The sequence below is a fragment of the Mycosarcoma maydis genome, chromosome 1 (genome assembly GCF_000328475.2).
Source record: "Mycosarcoma maydis chromosome 1, whole genome shotgun sequence".
Lineage (NCBI taxonomy): Eukaryota > Fungi > Basidiomycota > Ustilaginomycetes > Ustilaginales > Mycosarcoma > Mycosarcoma maydis.
In genome coordinates, this window is record NC_026478.1 from 2,313,268 (window position 1) to 2,328,276 (window position 15,009).

The 15,009-nt window shown below is 53.6% G+C and overlaps 6 protein-coding genes across 6 annotated transcripts; 4 read left to right on the forward strand and 2 right to left on the reverse strand.

Moving 5' to 3' along the window:
* Nucleotides 1–1,122: 1,122 nt before the first annotated feature.
* Nucleotides 1,123–1,812, forward strand: UMAG_00774 (Rac1 GTP binding protein; the record flags this gene model as incomplete). Its single annotated transcript, XM_011388246.1, has 2 exons — nucleotides 1,123–1,209; nucleotides 1,318–1,812. 2 exons carry the CDS (start codon nucleotides 1,123–1,125, stop codon nucleotides 1,810–1,812), a joined length of 582 nt encoding a protein of 193 aa, XP_011386548.1.
* A 495-nt stretch (nucleotides 1,813–2,307) lies between these two features.
* On the reverse strand, nucleotides 2,308–5,022 carry UMAG_00775 (uncharacterized protein; the record flags this gene model as incomplete). Its single annotated transcript, XM_011388247.1, has 1 exon — nucleotides 2,308–5,022. The coding sequence occupies one exon, from the start codon at nucleotides 5,020–5,022 to the stop codon at nucleotides 2,308–2,310; it is 2,715 nt and encodes a 904-aa protein (XP_011386549.1).
* Nucleotides 5,023–6,190: 1,168 nt separating this feature from the next.
* UMAG_00776 (uncharacterized protein) lies at nucleotides 6,191–7,204 on the forward strand (the record flags this gene model as incomplete). The annotated part of the gene is made up of 1 exon (XM_011388248.1): nucleotides 6,191–7,204. One exon carries the CDS (start codon nucleotides 6,191–6,193, stop codon nucleotides 7,202–7,204), a length of 1,014 nt encoding a protein of 337 aa, XP_011386550.1.
* Nucleotides 7,205–7,956: 752 nt separating this feature from the next.
* Nucleotides 7,957–12,513, forward strand: UMAG_00777 (uncharacterized protein; the record flags this gene model as incomplete). Its single annotated transcript, XM_011388249.1, has 1 exon — nucleotides 7,957–12,513. One exon carries the CDS (start codon nucleotides 7,957–7,959, stop codon nucleotides 12,511–12,513), a length of 4,557 nt encoding a protein of 1,518 aa, XP_011386551.1.
* A 349-nt stretch (nucleotides 12,514–12,862) lies between these two features.
* On the reverse strand, nucleotides 12,863–13,538 carry UMAG_00778 (putative acyl-carrier protein; the record flags this gene model as incomplete). Its single annotated transcript, XM_011388250.1, has 3 exons — nucleotides 12,863–12,946; nucleotides 13,040–13,132; nucleotides 13,320–13,538. The coding sequence occupies 3 exons, from the start codon at nucleotides 13,536–13,538 to the stop codon at nucleotides 12,863–12,865; spliced, it is 396 nt and encodes a 131-aa protein (XP_011386552.1).
* A 540-nt stretch (nucleotides 13,539–14,078) lies between these two features.
* Nucleotides 14,079–14,948, forward strand: UMAG_00779 (mitochondrial 54S ribosomal protein bL17m; the record flags this gene model as incomplete). Its single annotated transcript, XM_011388251.1, has 1 exon — nucleotides 14,079–14,948. The coding sequence occupies one exon, from the start codon at nucleotides 14,079–14,081 to the stop codon at nucleotides 14,946–14,948; it is 870 nt and encodes a 289-aa protein (XP_011386553.1).
* Nucleotides 14,949–15,009: the final 61 nt, after the last annotated feature.

Sequence of the window (15,009 nt, forward strand, 5' to 3'; positions counted from 1 at the left end):
TTCTCACTTGTTCGTGATTCGTGATTCACGATTGGAATTCACGATTATTAAATCATGAATAAATGGAGCGGCAGTTTTGGGAAGCGCTTCACGCTTCTTTATCAGGATCTCACGTCTGTGTGCCCCTGTGCACATGTGCTGGTACAGTCACGAGTATAGAGTAATCTGTGAATCAAGAATCGTGAATGTGCGTGTGTGATTCACGATTCACGATTCACGATTCACGATTCACGATTCACGATTCGTGATTGTGTGCTCTGCTTTCTGCTTTCTGTTTTCTACTTGCTGCTGGCTGCTGGCTGCTGGCTGCTGGCTGCTGGCTGCTTGCTTGTCCCTCGTGCAGTCACAGCGCAGCGCTTGTTCCCCCCGCTCCGTTCCTTGACTCTGAAATCAAGAACCGAGGCCAGCCCAGCCAGGGCCACTCTTCACTCTACCGTCGCACACACACACACACGCACACACATACGCACGCGCGCGCTTCTTGTTGGTGCCCCCCATCTTGTGTCACTTTTTTCCCCCCGTCCGCTCCTCTCTATCTTTCTCTTTTCTTGATCCTGGCCCAACACTTTTCTCCATCACCTTGTCCCCCCACCTACAACGCTGCAGCACCGCGTGCGTCGTACAGGTGTACCACACAGCCCTGCGATTGCTCTTGTTCATTTCATCGACAAGTTCAACCTGTCTCGTAGCAAGGCGCGCGCGCTCTCTCTCGTACACCACGTGCCTAGAGCGTGTCGACTTGCCCTTCCATTTTGCTTGAGCATCAGTCTTGCGCTCGTCAACACATCGCACTCGGCCTTTCGTCTTGACTGTAGCGCTGCGTCTGTCGTCATACCTCGTTCTCGTGCAGCGATCCGGATCAAAGAGTCTCGTACACGTCGACTACCTTGAATCTAGACGGCCTCGTTGCTATCTCGGCGCATCCTAACACGGTCTTACGCTATCGATCGCATCGACGACCACCGAACCGCCATTACAGAGCATCGTCCGCGCCCATTTCAGCGCCGTCCACAGCAGTGAAACGTCCAGCAGCATCACGTTGCCGAACCGCTTCTTTGCACACAGCTGCGTCACACCCATCTTTGCACCCCGCCCTGCGCTCTCGTATTCACACTCGCAATCATGCAGACCATCAAGTGTGTAGTCGTCGGAGACGGTGCCGTCGGAAAGACGTGTCTTCTTATCTCGTATACAACCAACGCCTTCCCGGTAAGTTTGCGCGCATCCATCAGTCGCATCTGACCGCTGTTTCGTGCTTGATAGGTAACTCATCACGCCTCTTTTGCCTCTTGTTGGCACTGGTTTCCGGCGACACAGGGCGAATACATCCCCACAGTGTTTGACAACTATTCGGCAAACGTCATGGTCGACGGTAAACCCGTCTCTCTCGGTCTCTGGGATACTGCGGGTCAAGAAGACTACGACCGGTTAAGACCGCTCTCGTACCCGCAAACCGACGTGTTCCTCGTGTGCTTTTCACTGGTGAGTCCACCTTCGTTCGAAAACGTTCGAACCAAGTGGTGGCCCGAAGTGTCGCATCACGCTCCCAACATTCCCACCATCCTCGTGGGAACCAAGTTGGATCTGCGCGAGGATCCAGAGACGATTGCCAAGCTGCGCGATCGCAGGATGCAGCCTATCACGTATGCGCAGGGCAATCAGATGGCGAGGGACATTCACGCTACCAAGTATTTGGAGTGCTCTGCACTCACCCAGAAGGGATTGAAGGGCGTATTTGATGAAGCGATCAGGAGCGTTTTGGCTCCTGCACCAGTCAAGAGTAAGAAGAAGAACAACTGTATGATTCTTTAAGAGTGAAACGCGAACACGCAGATGGTTTCGTGGTTCGTTGGCGTTGGTTCCGATTCACGATTCACGATTCACGAATCGGCCAGGCCGAGGCCGAGGCCGAGGCGTAGGCGTATCCGCTCGTATGCGCGTCGTCTTCGAGCCCAACTTAGGCACGTCCATACACGCTCGCACCACAACGCACGGCCTGCTTGCGTCCTGCTGGCGTCTTGGAGCAATCCGCTCGATCTCGAGTGAGCGCTCAGTTTCACCGTCCCCGTTTACCCCCGCCCCGCGTGTTCAACCACACTCCTGCAATCGACGCTCTTCTCCCCTCATCCCCAACCCCCGTCCTACGCGCTCTCTCACACTTCACATCTCATGTCTTCTCTCGACACCATGTGTCCGTTTCTGGCCGTTCGAAAATTCGCGTCTTCAACATCACCTAGGCGTGCCGGCAATCTCGTGAAGACAACCAATCAGGATCATGATGAATTGCATGCCATGTCAACATCCAGGCTACGCGCGCGTGTTGGTCTGATAAGAATCCAGAGTTGTCCTCAAACTGTTGAGCGTCCTGGCCAACATGATGCCACCGCCTTTGGTCAAAGCGTGCACCGGTTGTTCGGCATCGTGGCCGCTTGGACCGACTGCCCTGCCATCCGTCTGCAACAAGCGCTCGGCGCTCTCCACCACGTTTCTCAGCTTCCCGCTTCGCAGGTAGAACAGCTCTACCTCGTCCTCGAATCCTGCCGGCCTAGACTCCAACACTTTTTTCACAAATCCCCTCGACAGAATGTATGCCTTTTCATTGTACATCCTGGAGGCCAACTTACTTTCCTCCTTGCCTTTCAACTTTTCGTACGCCGGCTCGGTGAAGTACGGTTCTCGAACCAGAACAAGCGCCTGGATCGAGACCAACACCTGAAGCAGCGAGCTCTTGCTGGGCGTCCAGTTTTCCTCTGCTACACCAGACCATGTTCCCAGAATCGAGAGACATACTTTGCCGTCTTCGTACAGATTCGGCGACACGCGTCCGTGACCATACGTCCACGAGTGGAAGTGCGCCACAGGTGGACTATTGGGAAAGTCAGCTTTGAGCTGCAAGTCGAGCAGGAAAGGCGCGTTCTCATAAGGCGTGCCTTCCGAGCCGATCATAAGGACACGCAGAAGGTCCGAGCGGTCCTCATACGCTCGAACCAGGATCGTGTCGGGAAGCGAAGTTTGAAGCACCTTCATCTCCTTTTGTAGTCGTTTGAAGAACGCAGCGCCTGGCTGTGTGGTCAGGGGGTTTGAGTGGAATGCGTGCGACGTCGGCGCGCACTCGAGAATGGCGAATTGGTTCCACTCGCTGGCGCTGCTTGCCGTTACCAGTTCAGTAGGCGCAGCGGGTTCCTCGGAGCCTGATGCATTGCCAGAGGCAACGATGGCTTCCATCGTCTTTTCACAAGTCTCGTTTGACGCAATTGCTGCACGAGCCGCGTTCGATCCCTCCTCTGCCTCGTTTCTCTCGACTTTTTTGGGCTCGTCGACATGAATCTCGGCCACCTCGGGTACACCATCCGACATGTCTTCCCAGTCATCCCTTGAGTTGGCCACTACCTGCCCGTCCTGGTCGACCCACATGGCGTCTTCGGCCGAATCGTAGTGATCGTCGTACCCGTCGTCATACATTTCGTCGCCGTACGAGTCCGTGTCCCATGGGTCGTGCGCGTCTTGTTCGTCCATAATGGCGTGCTCATGCATGCCAAAGCTCGAATCCGACAAGATCTGCAAGCTTTCCAATTTCTCAAACACCCTTTTCCCACAAGGAAGTCGAATGCGGCATGTGCCGTCGAGAAGCAGTTCTTCGACGATACCGTACCAGTCGATCTCGGTAGCTTCCGAGCCAGGTCTTAGCTTCTTGTCGCTGGGATCTTGAAAGGCGACGATGGTCATTTCGGCATTCATGAGCTCATCGTGCATTTTGAGATCATCGTAGTCTGGGCGTGGATCGCCGACCGTGGTGATAAAGGGGCCTTTGCATCCAGTGGGACGTTTCGAGATCATGACCGAATCGCCACGGTGCAGGCTAAAGACGCTGTGGTCGGCTCCCTGGACATCGATTTCGAGCGCGGGGACCAGCTCAATCTCGGCAGGCTCGGACCAGGGTGTGCGCAGTTCCGCTGTACGTTCGAGCGGGTCCATGCTCTGAACGATCCGGGGGACGCTGCCACGGCCTTCCGACTTCCAGTAGACCCAGTCGCCTGGCCACGACTCGTGCTCGTCGAGGTTGACATGCGGAATCATCTTGCTGGCGAGCTCTTTGGTGCGCGAGCCGTCTTGCCAAAGCACTTCGAGTTCCGTCTTTGTGCCGATAACGAGCATTACATCGACAGGAAGCCGTCGACGTCCGTGGTAGGTAATCTTGGCGCCGTACTTGTCCTTGAGCTCTTGTGTACGGAAGGCGACGCGATCTCCAATTTCGTGGTTGCGTTCTGAGAAGGCCTTGACCAAGGTGAGCTTGCTGTAGTCGGTCCATAATGCTGGCGGCTTGGGTCGCGCGGCTTGCTCTTCTGGACTGAGCTTCTGGTTGAGTGCAAGCCAGTTGATGTATAGAACTGTGGGCTTGATGTCGATGATGAATGCATCCCGGATGGCTAGTTGAGCAAAGCTTATGTCAAGATGATTTGCTTGCAAGTCTTCCTGAGACATGTGACCGAGCAGCAGACGCCCGCCCATCTCGCAGGCGCGGACGAGACGATCATTGTCTGAATTGCCGATCAGGGCTTCCTCAACTACACCGTCGATCTCTCCGATCCAGTCGTTGGCAATGACAAGGTCGCCATGGTTGAGATAGTTGCTCTTGACAACGTCGTCTGCTGGCACGGTCTGCTCAATCTCTTCTCGGCTGAAGAGATGCTGCAATTTGAGCGTGTTCGAGGTAGCCGTGACGACGCCCGAGTTTGCGTCGGCAAGTGAACGCTTGCAAGTCGAGCCCACAGCAAAGACACGATCGACGAGCTCGAGCTCATTGGCGGAAACGATCTCCCTCTTTCCTGAAGGATACCAGAGTACGCCATATTCGTCCGCCTTGAGCTGCCGGTCTAGACCCTCCTTGGAAAAGCTGAGTGGATCGGCCTCGCTTTCATCGAGGTAGCACCTCGAGACCATGCCAACTTTGCAGTCATGGTTTTGGCCCTGCTTGCGGTGGACAACATCGGATCGGTACAGTCTAGGCGCCTGAGTCGACATCGGGACGAATGCCGCGTCAAAATCGACTGTGGCTCTTTGTAGAAACGTCGGAAAAGTGCGAGGAGTAACAAAGGGGTATACGCCGTCCTAGGTAAAAGGCAGTTGGCTAGTGATGATGGCGATGCAAGATCTGGGCGAATGCTGCTCTGCGATTGCAGACCGAGTCGAGAGAGGGAGAATACGGAGGCGTTTGACACAAAGGTGACCGGATGAAAACTAGCAGAAAGCGACGGATCGCACAGGACAATTGTGGACTCGTGAACCAACTGAGCAGACAGCAACCAATGAGGTTGAGTGGATGTCACTTGGACTTCGGCTAGCAGCAAGGAAGCCGGTCTTGTCCGTCTGAACGCACAGAGATCAAACTGCGCCTGTACCGTGCGTCAGGTCGTGCGCTGATTGAAGTGATGCCAAAGAGAGACACAAAGGGGAGGGACAAAGGCGAATCGTTGGATACAAGTCGCCGAGAGTTCTTGTATGCAGCCACGAGAAAGAACAAACCCGTCGCCACGTCGTGCGTAGTTGTGTTGTCTGCCAATTCACAATCACGAATCACGAATTGGTGATTTGATTCGTGATTGCGAGCACTGTGAACGTGCGGGAAGCTTTTTTTTAGTATTCGCCAATTTGCTCGTTGGCCTTCGCGCTTCTGCGCTGAGAAAGGGCAAGCAGAGTCGTGAGTAACACACACACGACTCAAAAAACTGAAAGCAAGGTGAGGCGTTGGGGTGACACCCGTGAGCAGGTGGATGGCAAACGCGGCGGGTTGCGCGTACAGGACCGTGGGAGACACGAGATTCACGATTCACGATTGGACAAACCTTGTTAAATCTCTCTAAAGCGATCAGAATCGTGAATTGAGTGAGATATGATGAGAATCACGATTCACGAATGAGTGAGATCAGAAAGGAGATTTGGAAAAACTGCAACTGCAGGCCAGTCTAATTGATTTGTTCCAAATCCCAGACCAGCTTGCAGCGCATACATTCACGATTATTCTTTTCGGAAACCATTCGTGATTTGATCCTAAGTCTCTTGACATCACTATATTCTTAACCCAATTGTGCCCTTCCATCACAACTGAAATGGTACGCACTAGTGCTCGACAAGCCTTGCTCAATGAGCTAAAGAAGAAGCCATCATAGATGCTTTTATTATTTCAGCCATCATGTCTGAATCGTCAGACAGCGACACAACCGATTCCGACTCTACAGACTCAGACACCTCAACAAGCAGTAGCAGTAGCAGTAGCAGCGACTTGGATACACTTCTCGAGATATACAGCAAGGTGAAACAGCAGCGCTACATCACTGACAGATCAAGGAACCCACGCCGATCAGAGCGTATGATTGACAGACTGCTATACTGGGAGCAACGAAATCCGCTCCGGTTCCGCGGTCTAATTAGAATGAAGCCAGCTGCCTTCCGAGACCTTGTACACAAGCTTCTGGGCACAAAACCATTCCAAACTCAAGACAGAGCACCACGCACATGGGATTGGGCTGCAGAACGAGTAGCTGTGGCTCTATACAGGCTGAGACGGTCAGGAGATGGAGCAGGTGTAAGGGACGTTGCACTCAATTGTGGCTGCAGCGAGGGCTCCGTTGTGAATTGGACACGTATGACCGTTGATGGCCTCAATGAGCTTGCAGAGGAAGACAATGAGCTGGAGAGTGCATTGAATGGAAGAGATTTGCCCTCTTTGGATCAATTGGCAGCCAGCTCTCAGGCAGATTCTTTGAGCAAAAGGCTGTTTAGACCAGTGACACCAAATGGCTCTGGCCGTCAAAGCTACATGGAGGATGAAGATGCGGCAGAAGAGGAGCAATTAGTAGCTGGCAGACAGCAGTCGGAGTCTCAGTCAAGCTCTCGGTCAAGAACACCCCTTCGTCCAGCAGCAAAGAGAGAAAGGACTTCACCTGCGAAGGCAACAGAAATAAGGGATGCATTGGCTGCAATACTTGTACAGTCCAGCCAGGAGAGGAATGAGGCACGTATCAAGAAGGAAGAGGAAAAGACACAGCGAGTTCTTGCTCGGGGGCAATTGGAGAAGGAGAGGCTTGACCGTGAGGAGGTAGACCGGCAGGAGTGTGATCTTGGTGACACTGTTACTTACTTGTGCCAACTCTGGTTGCCTTTGCAAAGGATTAGGGTGCATAATTGGCATCTGCAAAGGCTGTGAAGACCGCAAGGCTTGCCTTTGCCCTTGGCGGCGAGCCTGCTGTGACTGTGATGCAGTCTGTCGGCGACGGCTTGCAGTCTGCATTTCCTGACTGCGGGTAGCCTCAAGATCAGTAATGGTCCGCTCCCTCCTCCCTGAGTCAGCGTTGTGTCTCTGAATTGGAGACCATGGTCCTCAAACAAAGCGGCAAACATCTCCTCTCGCAGATCCAGAGCTCTATTCTTCCTGAGCCGGTCCAATGCATTCACGATTCTGTGTGTGTTGAGTGGCTTTCATTAGCTGTATTCTCTTCATGAGAATACATCAACTCTGGAGTTTCTTGAATTACTCCAGCCGGGATGAAACCCCGTAATTCGTGTATCGTGAATCGTAAATCGTGGTCAGGTTCAAGCTTGCTCGCACGTTCCTCCACGTCAAGTCACGAGCAGAGGCAGCGCATGAGTCGTGAGTCCAACATCAACCTACAGCACGGAACGCTTTCCACCAGTCGTGAGTGAGTTCAAACAAGTACGAAGCGTTGACATCGAGTCTCGCCACCCATTCAAGGTTCACCTCGCCCTGCTTGTATCTCGAAGAGAGTATTTGCTCGGTCGTTCCATTTCCAAGACCGCTACAGTAGAGCGCCAAGCCAGCACACTTGTCGCTCGACTCGTCCCTCAAAAGTCACATCTCGAAGTTGGCGAGACTCGATGCCAGCAACACCTCTCGTCATGTGGTAAAACCGTAACGACGTTCTCTCAGCATTCACCGCAATGTCATCTACAGAGCCTTGCGCATCCTGCTTACGACCTTCGCAAGTGGTGCTCGGCACCACCGACTACTCTGACTCCCTCCCACAAGGTTCACGTCACGCTGCGGTGCGCCATCGCCTGCAGCTAAACAATGTTACTTATCTTGCTGGGAGAGAGTCTAGAGATGCCCTCATTGTTCAAGCCAGCTTCGACCAAGTGTGCATTCTCTCACGCCAGCAGCGCTTCGACCAGGCACTTCCATTCTGGGACGCTTTCTCAGGCTCCCAGAATACCGATCAATGCATCTCTTGCATCGCCGTTGCGCTTTCTGCCGAGAGCGATTACATCCTGATCGCTGCTGCTATGGACCATCGAGTGGCCGTATGGACTGCTTCTGCCTCTGCATCAACCCTGTCACGCAAGTGGAAGGTGCATTCCACGCTCACCATCAATGACGGCATCGTCACCACCCTCGATGTCAAAAGTGGTCAGCTGCTCATCGGAACCACCACCAGCCTGGCCCTTTGGAGACTCGACTCTTCCGAAATCCCAATATGGCGCCGTTTCTGGACAAAGACTGTTCCCGCCCCGATCAGCATCGCTCGATTCTCGCCTGACGCTACCATCATTGCAGCCGTTGCCCAAGGCGGTCAACACATTCTCTTATGGCAGTATCAACCCAGAGCTACCCAGCCACCCATCTTGCAACAACGCCTCTACCATGCACGTCCCGTCACAGGTCTTACCTGGAGGCAGCCGCCAGAAACTAGCAGTCAAGCTGACGTCTTGATCTCCAACGCTTCCGATGGCGTTGCTCGCATCTGGGCTCCCGTCATTGATGAACCAACACAGCTGCGACTTTGGTGCAGCGTCCAAGCTCCGCGCCCAGCAGCCGGTCTCGGCGTCGTCTCAGCCTTCTATCTCGATGCGCATGTCGTATCTGCAGTATTACGCACGAATATTGACATTCTGCAAAGGGAGATTCAGATGGTGGAGTTGGGTGTAGGCAGCTCGAATGAGCTCAACGCACACACTCTTGAACTCAACATGGATCTAAAACGCACCAGGTTGCGCCGACTCGAGCAAATCGTCAACGAAACTCCAGATATGTTTGTGTCGGTGGAAAATGATGGTTCCCTCTTCATCACAGCTGTCGCCAACATCGATCGTCGACCTCCCACACTCTTGCAGGCGTTTGACGTGCTACGCATCCCTTTGCCTCTGTCTCAAGCCGTTGAGAGCATAGGATCAATCAGTGTCCTTCCACTTCACACTTCTCCAGACGCTCCCAGTACTGCTCCAATGCTGATACTCCTCGTGAACTTCAGCAGCGGGGTATCGACAACATATTCGATCAACCCGGCAATATTTTTTGATGGCCGAGGCTCGGGTATTGAGCCAGACTACTCGCATCCCTGCGGTCCATCCATCCCCCGCGGCATTTTTACATCGTGCAAAGGACGGCACACAAGCAGGATTGAGTACTTGCAGAGGTCGGCTGATGGGAGCCTTCTGATAAGCACCTCCGCGAAAGAGTCGATAGCTTGGACTTCACACGCCCCACCGATGCGGTCTATGCGATCTAAGAGCAGCCTGTACTGTCAGGCAACAATGCCGTCTGTTTATCTGACGGCGGCCTCCTGGAATGGTTTGCTCATGGCGCGTATATCAAGAGATGGAGCTGGAGAGGTTTACAGGGCGTTCGACAAATCCACAGCGCGCTTCAGCTGCGGTGAAGATGTCAAGCACCTTACTCTCAGTTGTTTCAGTGGCGTCGAGATCCTTGTTGTCGTGATGGCGTCTGGTCTTGTTCATGCATGGGCACTGGCAGAGGCAGGTGAGCTCCGTCTCACATCATGCCCACCTTCGCGCTTGTGGCCTGATGAAGATACAGGCCGTCGCCTGACCTTGGTAAGTTCATCTTCAAGCGCTCCGGATCAGTCAAGGAGTGGGCTCAGCCTGGTTTTTGCTGACTCTTCCGGTCGGATTGAAGCTGTGCATGCAATCCAAGATGCGACTGGACAACTTCGATGGACTACTATCGCCGCATTCCACGAGCCGTTAGGTACTCCAACGCTCATAAGTGGCAGTGCGCATGGCCTTGTCGCACTTGTGACTCGCGACAAGCAAGAGAAGGAGACCTTGGTAATCTTGGATTCCAAGACTAGTTCCTTCAGTTCAGGAGAGGAGCACCGTCAGTGTTTTTCATCCGAGGAAGTCGTCGTCGCGCTGGATTGGTCTCCATCGCCATTGTCGAGCAATGTGCTAGCTGTCGCCTTTGAACATCACGTTGACATTGTCGCTTCAAGGCGCTCATCACCTTTCGACCTCAATCAAGCGCGATCAAGTCCACAGTGGCAGCTTCTAGTCCGGCTTGATCTTCGCATCTGCACTCCGAGCATGCTTCGGTCTGCTTGCTGGCTGACCTGCGAGCAGCTCGTGGTCGCTTCAGGTTCGTTGCTGCTCATCTACGGCCCATGGGTGCAGCCATGTTTGCCCTGCACGGAAGTGCCGAAAGACATGCATCTAGCTGAGCTTGTCGCCGAAGTTGGCGGGCCGGTAGTGCAGTACCACCCCACATTCTTGCTTCAGTGTGCCATCTGGGGCAAAATAGGCTTGGCAAGTGCCATCATCGGCAACTTGGAGAAGGCTCTGCTCGCTTGCAGCGCCCAAGATATGGGCGAGACATGGGCGTTTGAAGAGGTCTCCCTTGACGCTATGCTCAAGGATGACCGAACGGCAGACCAGGGAGCGACCAAATTGGTGCCATCTACACAGAAGAACACACTCAGCAGCATATTTGACGAGCCCGCTTCTGTGGGTGATGCACGAGACACTGATCTTTTTGCGATCGACAGGATCAATACTCTCGCACGACATCTTCAGGAAATCAAGCCACCGCATGTTTCAGCTGCAGACATTGAGGTGCTTGTTTGTCTGATCAAGACAATCAGCGAGGCAATACGAGAACACAGAAGTCTGGACGCATCCGGTCTGCGGTACACTCTCGCTCTCCGCCAGATGCTGAACCGCTCTAGCCCTTGGAAGCAAGCAAAACAGGCATCGGCAGTCTCGCTCACGTATCGTGACTATCTATGGGCTTTCCACAGTCACAACCAAGAGACGTTGCTCTCTTCGATCGAGTCAGTCTACCACAATCAGCTAGATTGGCCAGCAGCGCGAGCGACTGGCCTCTTTATCTGGCTTCAAAATCCATCAATGCTGCGCAACCAAGCCGAAGCGGTGGCTAGAGCGCAGTTCATGTCGAGCGAGGATCGCGATCCTGTCAAATGCTCGTTGCTCTACTTTGCTTTGGGCAAGCGCAAGGTCGTCCAGGGCTTATGGCGACAGGCGGTATGGCATCCCGAGCAGAAAAAGATGCTGCAATTCCTGTCTCATGATTTCGATGAGCAACGCTGGAAGACGGCAGCGCAAAAGAACGCATTTGCTCTGCTCAGTCAACGACGTTACGAGTTCGCTGCTTCGTTCTTCATGCTCGGTGAAAGCTTGCGGGATGCGGTCAATGTTTGTGTCCGCAATTTGGACGATCTGCCGCTTGCCATCGCTCTAGCCAGGATCCATGAGGGTCGCGATGACGGACCCGTGTTGATCGATATTCTGAAAACCCGCGTGCTTCCACTTGCTTTCGAAACTGGCGATCGCTGGATGGGCAGCTGGGCTTTCTGGATGCTGAAACGTCGCGATCTGGCGGTTCGCATCATTGTCACACCTTTGCGCGACTTACTTGCCGACAAGGATGTAGCAGTGTTAATTGGCTCTTCCATTACGTGCGGCAACGACAGCTACAGTGATCCCTCACTGGCGTTGCTTTTCCAGCAACTGCGAGCCAAATCGCTTCAGACCATCAAGGGTTTGTACGACATTCCCGAGAAAAAGGTGTTTGACTTTGTTCTCAACACCAATCGAGGCTTGTGCCGCATGGGCTGTCATTCGATCGGGCTGAGTTTGCTGCGAAATTGGCAGTTCGAGCCGGCATCGGTATCTAGCGCTTCCACGCTGTTTCACCACGTCTCAAAGCACGACCTTGAGACGCTCTCTAGGGTGGATCAGGCAGTGTTGGCCGAAAGCACTGATGTGTTCAGCGAGTCGAGTCTGCACGACGGGCGCGTAGATAAGCGCAACACTAGTCCGACAAGCCTGCGTAGGCGGACGTCGCAAACCACAATTTCGCCCCCCAGCAGCCCGAGAATGCAGCGCCGCCGCAGCAGCTTGCTCCGACGCAGATCGAGCATCATCGACGATCTCGACATCGGCGCGACAGTGTCGGCGCACAACGGCAAGCAGGACGACCAAGTCGTTTCAGCATCAGATGCGCTCACTTCAAAGTCTATATCAGCAACTCGCGAGCAGGTACGTGCTGAACCAAACCAGGACGCTCTCACTACAGAGTCTTGGAACGTGAGTGATTCCGACGCTCACAAAAAGCAGGATGGCGGCGCAAAAGGAGAAACAGCACCGCAACCCAAAAAACACGGCATCAGCATCTTCAAGAGCGCCGCTGCTAGCAACAGCCAGCAGGGTGCACAAGAATTTGACTTTAGCAGCTTTGGCTTTTGATCGCTTGTTCTCGAACAATCCAAGTTCTTGTGGTCCAAATCCACACCCGCCACAGGAGCGATCTGTTGCCGTGTGAAAAACGAGTTGCCCGAATAGCATCGCGTGTAGAGAAAGCAAGTGTGTGTCAGGCCTCTGGAGCGTGCGATGTCAGAATCACGTGCATGCACGCGTAGCAGCGCAGACGAATGGTGTAGGCTGAACCAGTATATTTGATTTGCAAAGCGAGTGAATGCGGCGCTAAAACCAGTGTTGGGCGAAAAGCGAAGACAAGGGTTTCTTGCTGATCAGTCGGGAAACATTGCAAACGTGGGGATGTGTGTGATCTTGTGATGAGAGCGACAAGCAAAGTTTACACGGCCTCGGGGGTCTTGGCGATGTAGTCGATGGCTTGTTGAACGGTGGTGATGTTGTCAGCCTCCTCGTCGGGAATCTCCTGTTGTATAGGGTGGTCACAGCCGTGCAAAGAGAACAGAGGGTAAGCGTGTGCAAGTGAGGCAGGAGCGAGTGGGTGTGAAAGGATGCTTACAATGGTGAACTCCTCCTCGATGGCCATGACGACCTCGACAGCGTCAAGCGAATCCAAACCCAGGTCAGTGGTGAACGACGAAGCGGCAGAGACCTTCGATACAGCAGAGCACGAGCGTAAAGCAACCAATATCTTGTCAGTACATCTGCGATCCTACTTTGCGCTTCAACATCCCCAAGTCAAGGAGTTTTCCAGAGATCTCCCGCAAAACATGCCGGAGACAACCTCCAGACGCCAATCTGATCTGCTATGCTGCAAAGTGGAGGTGAATGGAACGCACCTTGCTGGGATCAACCTTTTCGAAAGTCTTCAAAACGTCAACGATTCTGGTCTCGATGTCCGACTTGGAGAGACCTGCCGAGGCGGCGTAGAAGCGCACAGGTGCGAAGCGGGGGGTGACGATGGCGGCACGCGCGACAGGAGTAGCCTGGCGGGCAATGGCCAATGGAGCACGAGCTCGGACGAGCGAAGAGACAGCAGATCGAAGAGCGGCAACCATTGTGAATGTCGATACAGTTGTCAATGTGTCGAGGCGATGGAGGGATGATAGAGGTAGTTCAGTTCGTTGACCGACGATGACGATGATCATCTAACTGCGATGGCGACGGCATGCCAAAAACTGGAATATCTGCGCCAAAGGCGGCTTTTTGGGTTTTGTGCACAAACAATCGGGGACTGCTTCCCGATCTTGGTGTTAGCCATTGGTGATTGCCACATGTTCAGGTTGATCGAGCTGTGCTGCGTTGCATTTCCAATCATCTTGGAAGAAAAACACCTTCAGCTAAGCGGCACGGCGCAGCAAAATCACGAATGTTGGATTCCGTTCAAGCCCGCGAATCAAAAATAAGAACCGCTTTTTCTCGACCGAGAATATTCACGATTTGGTGCAAGTCGTGAAGTTGAGAAGAACTCGAAAGCTCCTTCAGACACCGTCAACGCTGACCAGCAAAGCAATATCTGTGTCAATCTCGTCCACTCGGTCGTGCACACTATCTGAGCCCCATAGCATCACAAGTTCAACTTGGATACTGACAGCAAGATGAAGGGCCTTGCATTCCGAAAGCTATCAAGAACATCGTCGCACCGCAACCATTTACTTCGAAACCTCGTCTCGTCGCTCATCCAACATGAGCGCATCTCCACCACGGTAGCCAAAGCCAAAGAAGCTGCACGCGAAGCGGAGAAACTCATCACACTTGGCAAAAGAGCCACCGTACAAGCTGGATACGGAGCGCGCGGCTATCTCTTTTCACAGCAAGAGACATTGCCAAAGCTGCAAGAGCTGGCGCAAAGATACGCCAACCGTCCGGGTGGATACACACGCATTCACCTTCACGGCAACCGCAAAGGCGACCACGCACCCCGAGCCATTCTGGAGCTGGTCGACAATCCGTTCGACTTGCGCATGCAGATGACAGCGCGAACGCTGGCAAAGGAAGTGTATGATCGCATTGTAAAGCGAGGTGGAGACGACATCTTGACAGGACGCCAGTTTGACATCATGTCGTTGGAGCACGATGATCGTTTCAACCCAATCACACGCAAGAACATTACCAAGGTGGTGCAATACGGCGGAGTAGAAGCGAGGGAAAAGCTCGTGAGCATAGCACAAGAGCATCTCTTACGGCTCAAGGCGACTGTGGCTCTCGAAGGCCCGAGACGCATCGATGAGGTCAAGATGGAAAGCTTGGGCGATAACAAACCTCGTGGCCGTCTTCTGACAAAGCCATATGCGGGATTGAGGCCATTGGCAGGACAGGAGAATGAGTTTCAGCCGACGCCGCTACCGGGCAAGAGCCGTAACTCGGTCATTCGGATCGGAAAAGGCGCCTTCGCAAAGCGTCTCTCTTATCGCAAGGTGGCCATGCCCAACACATCTTCCTCAAGGAGCCGAAGTGTCCAGGCTTAAGACACATATATGTACGGCTTTTCCGTAACTCTCGTGTCGTCCGTTCACTACTGCGTGCATA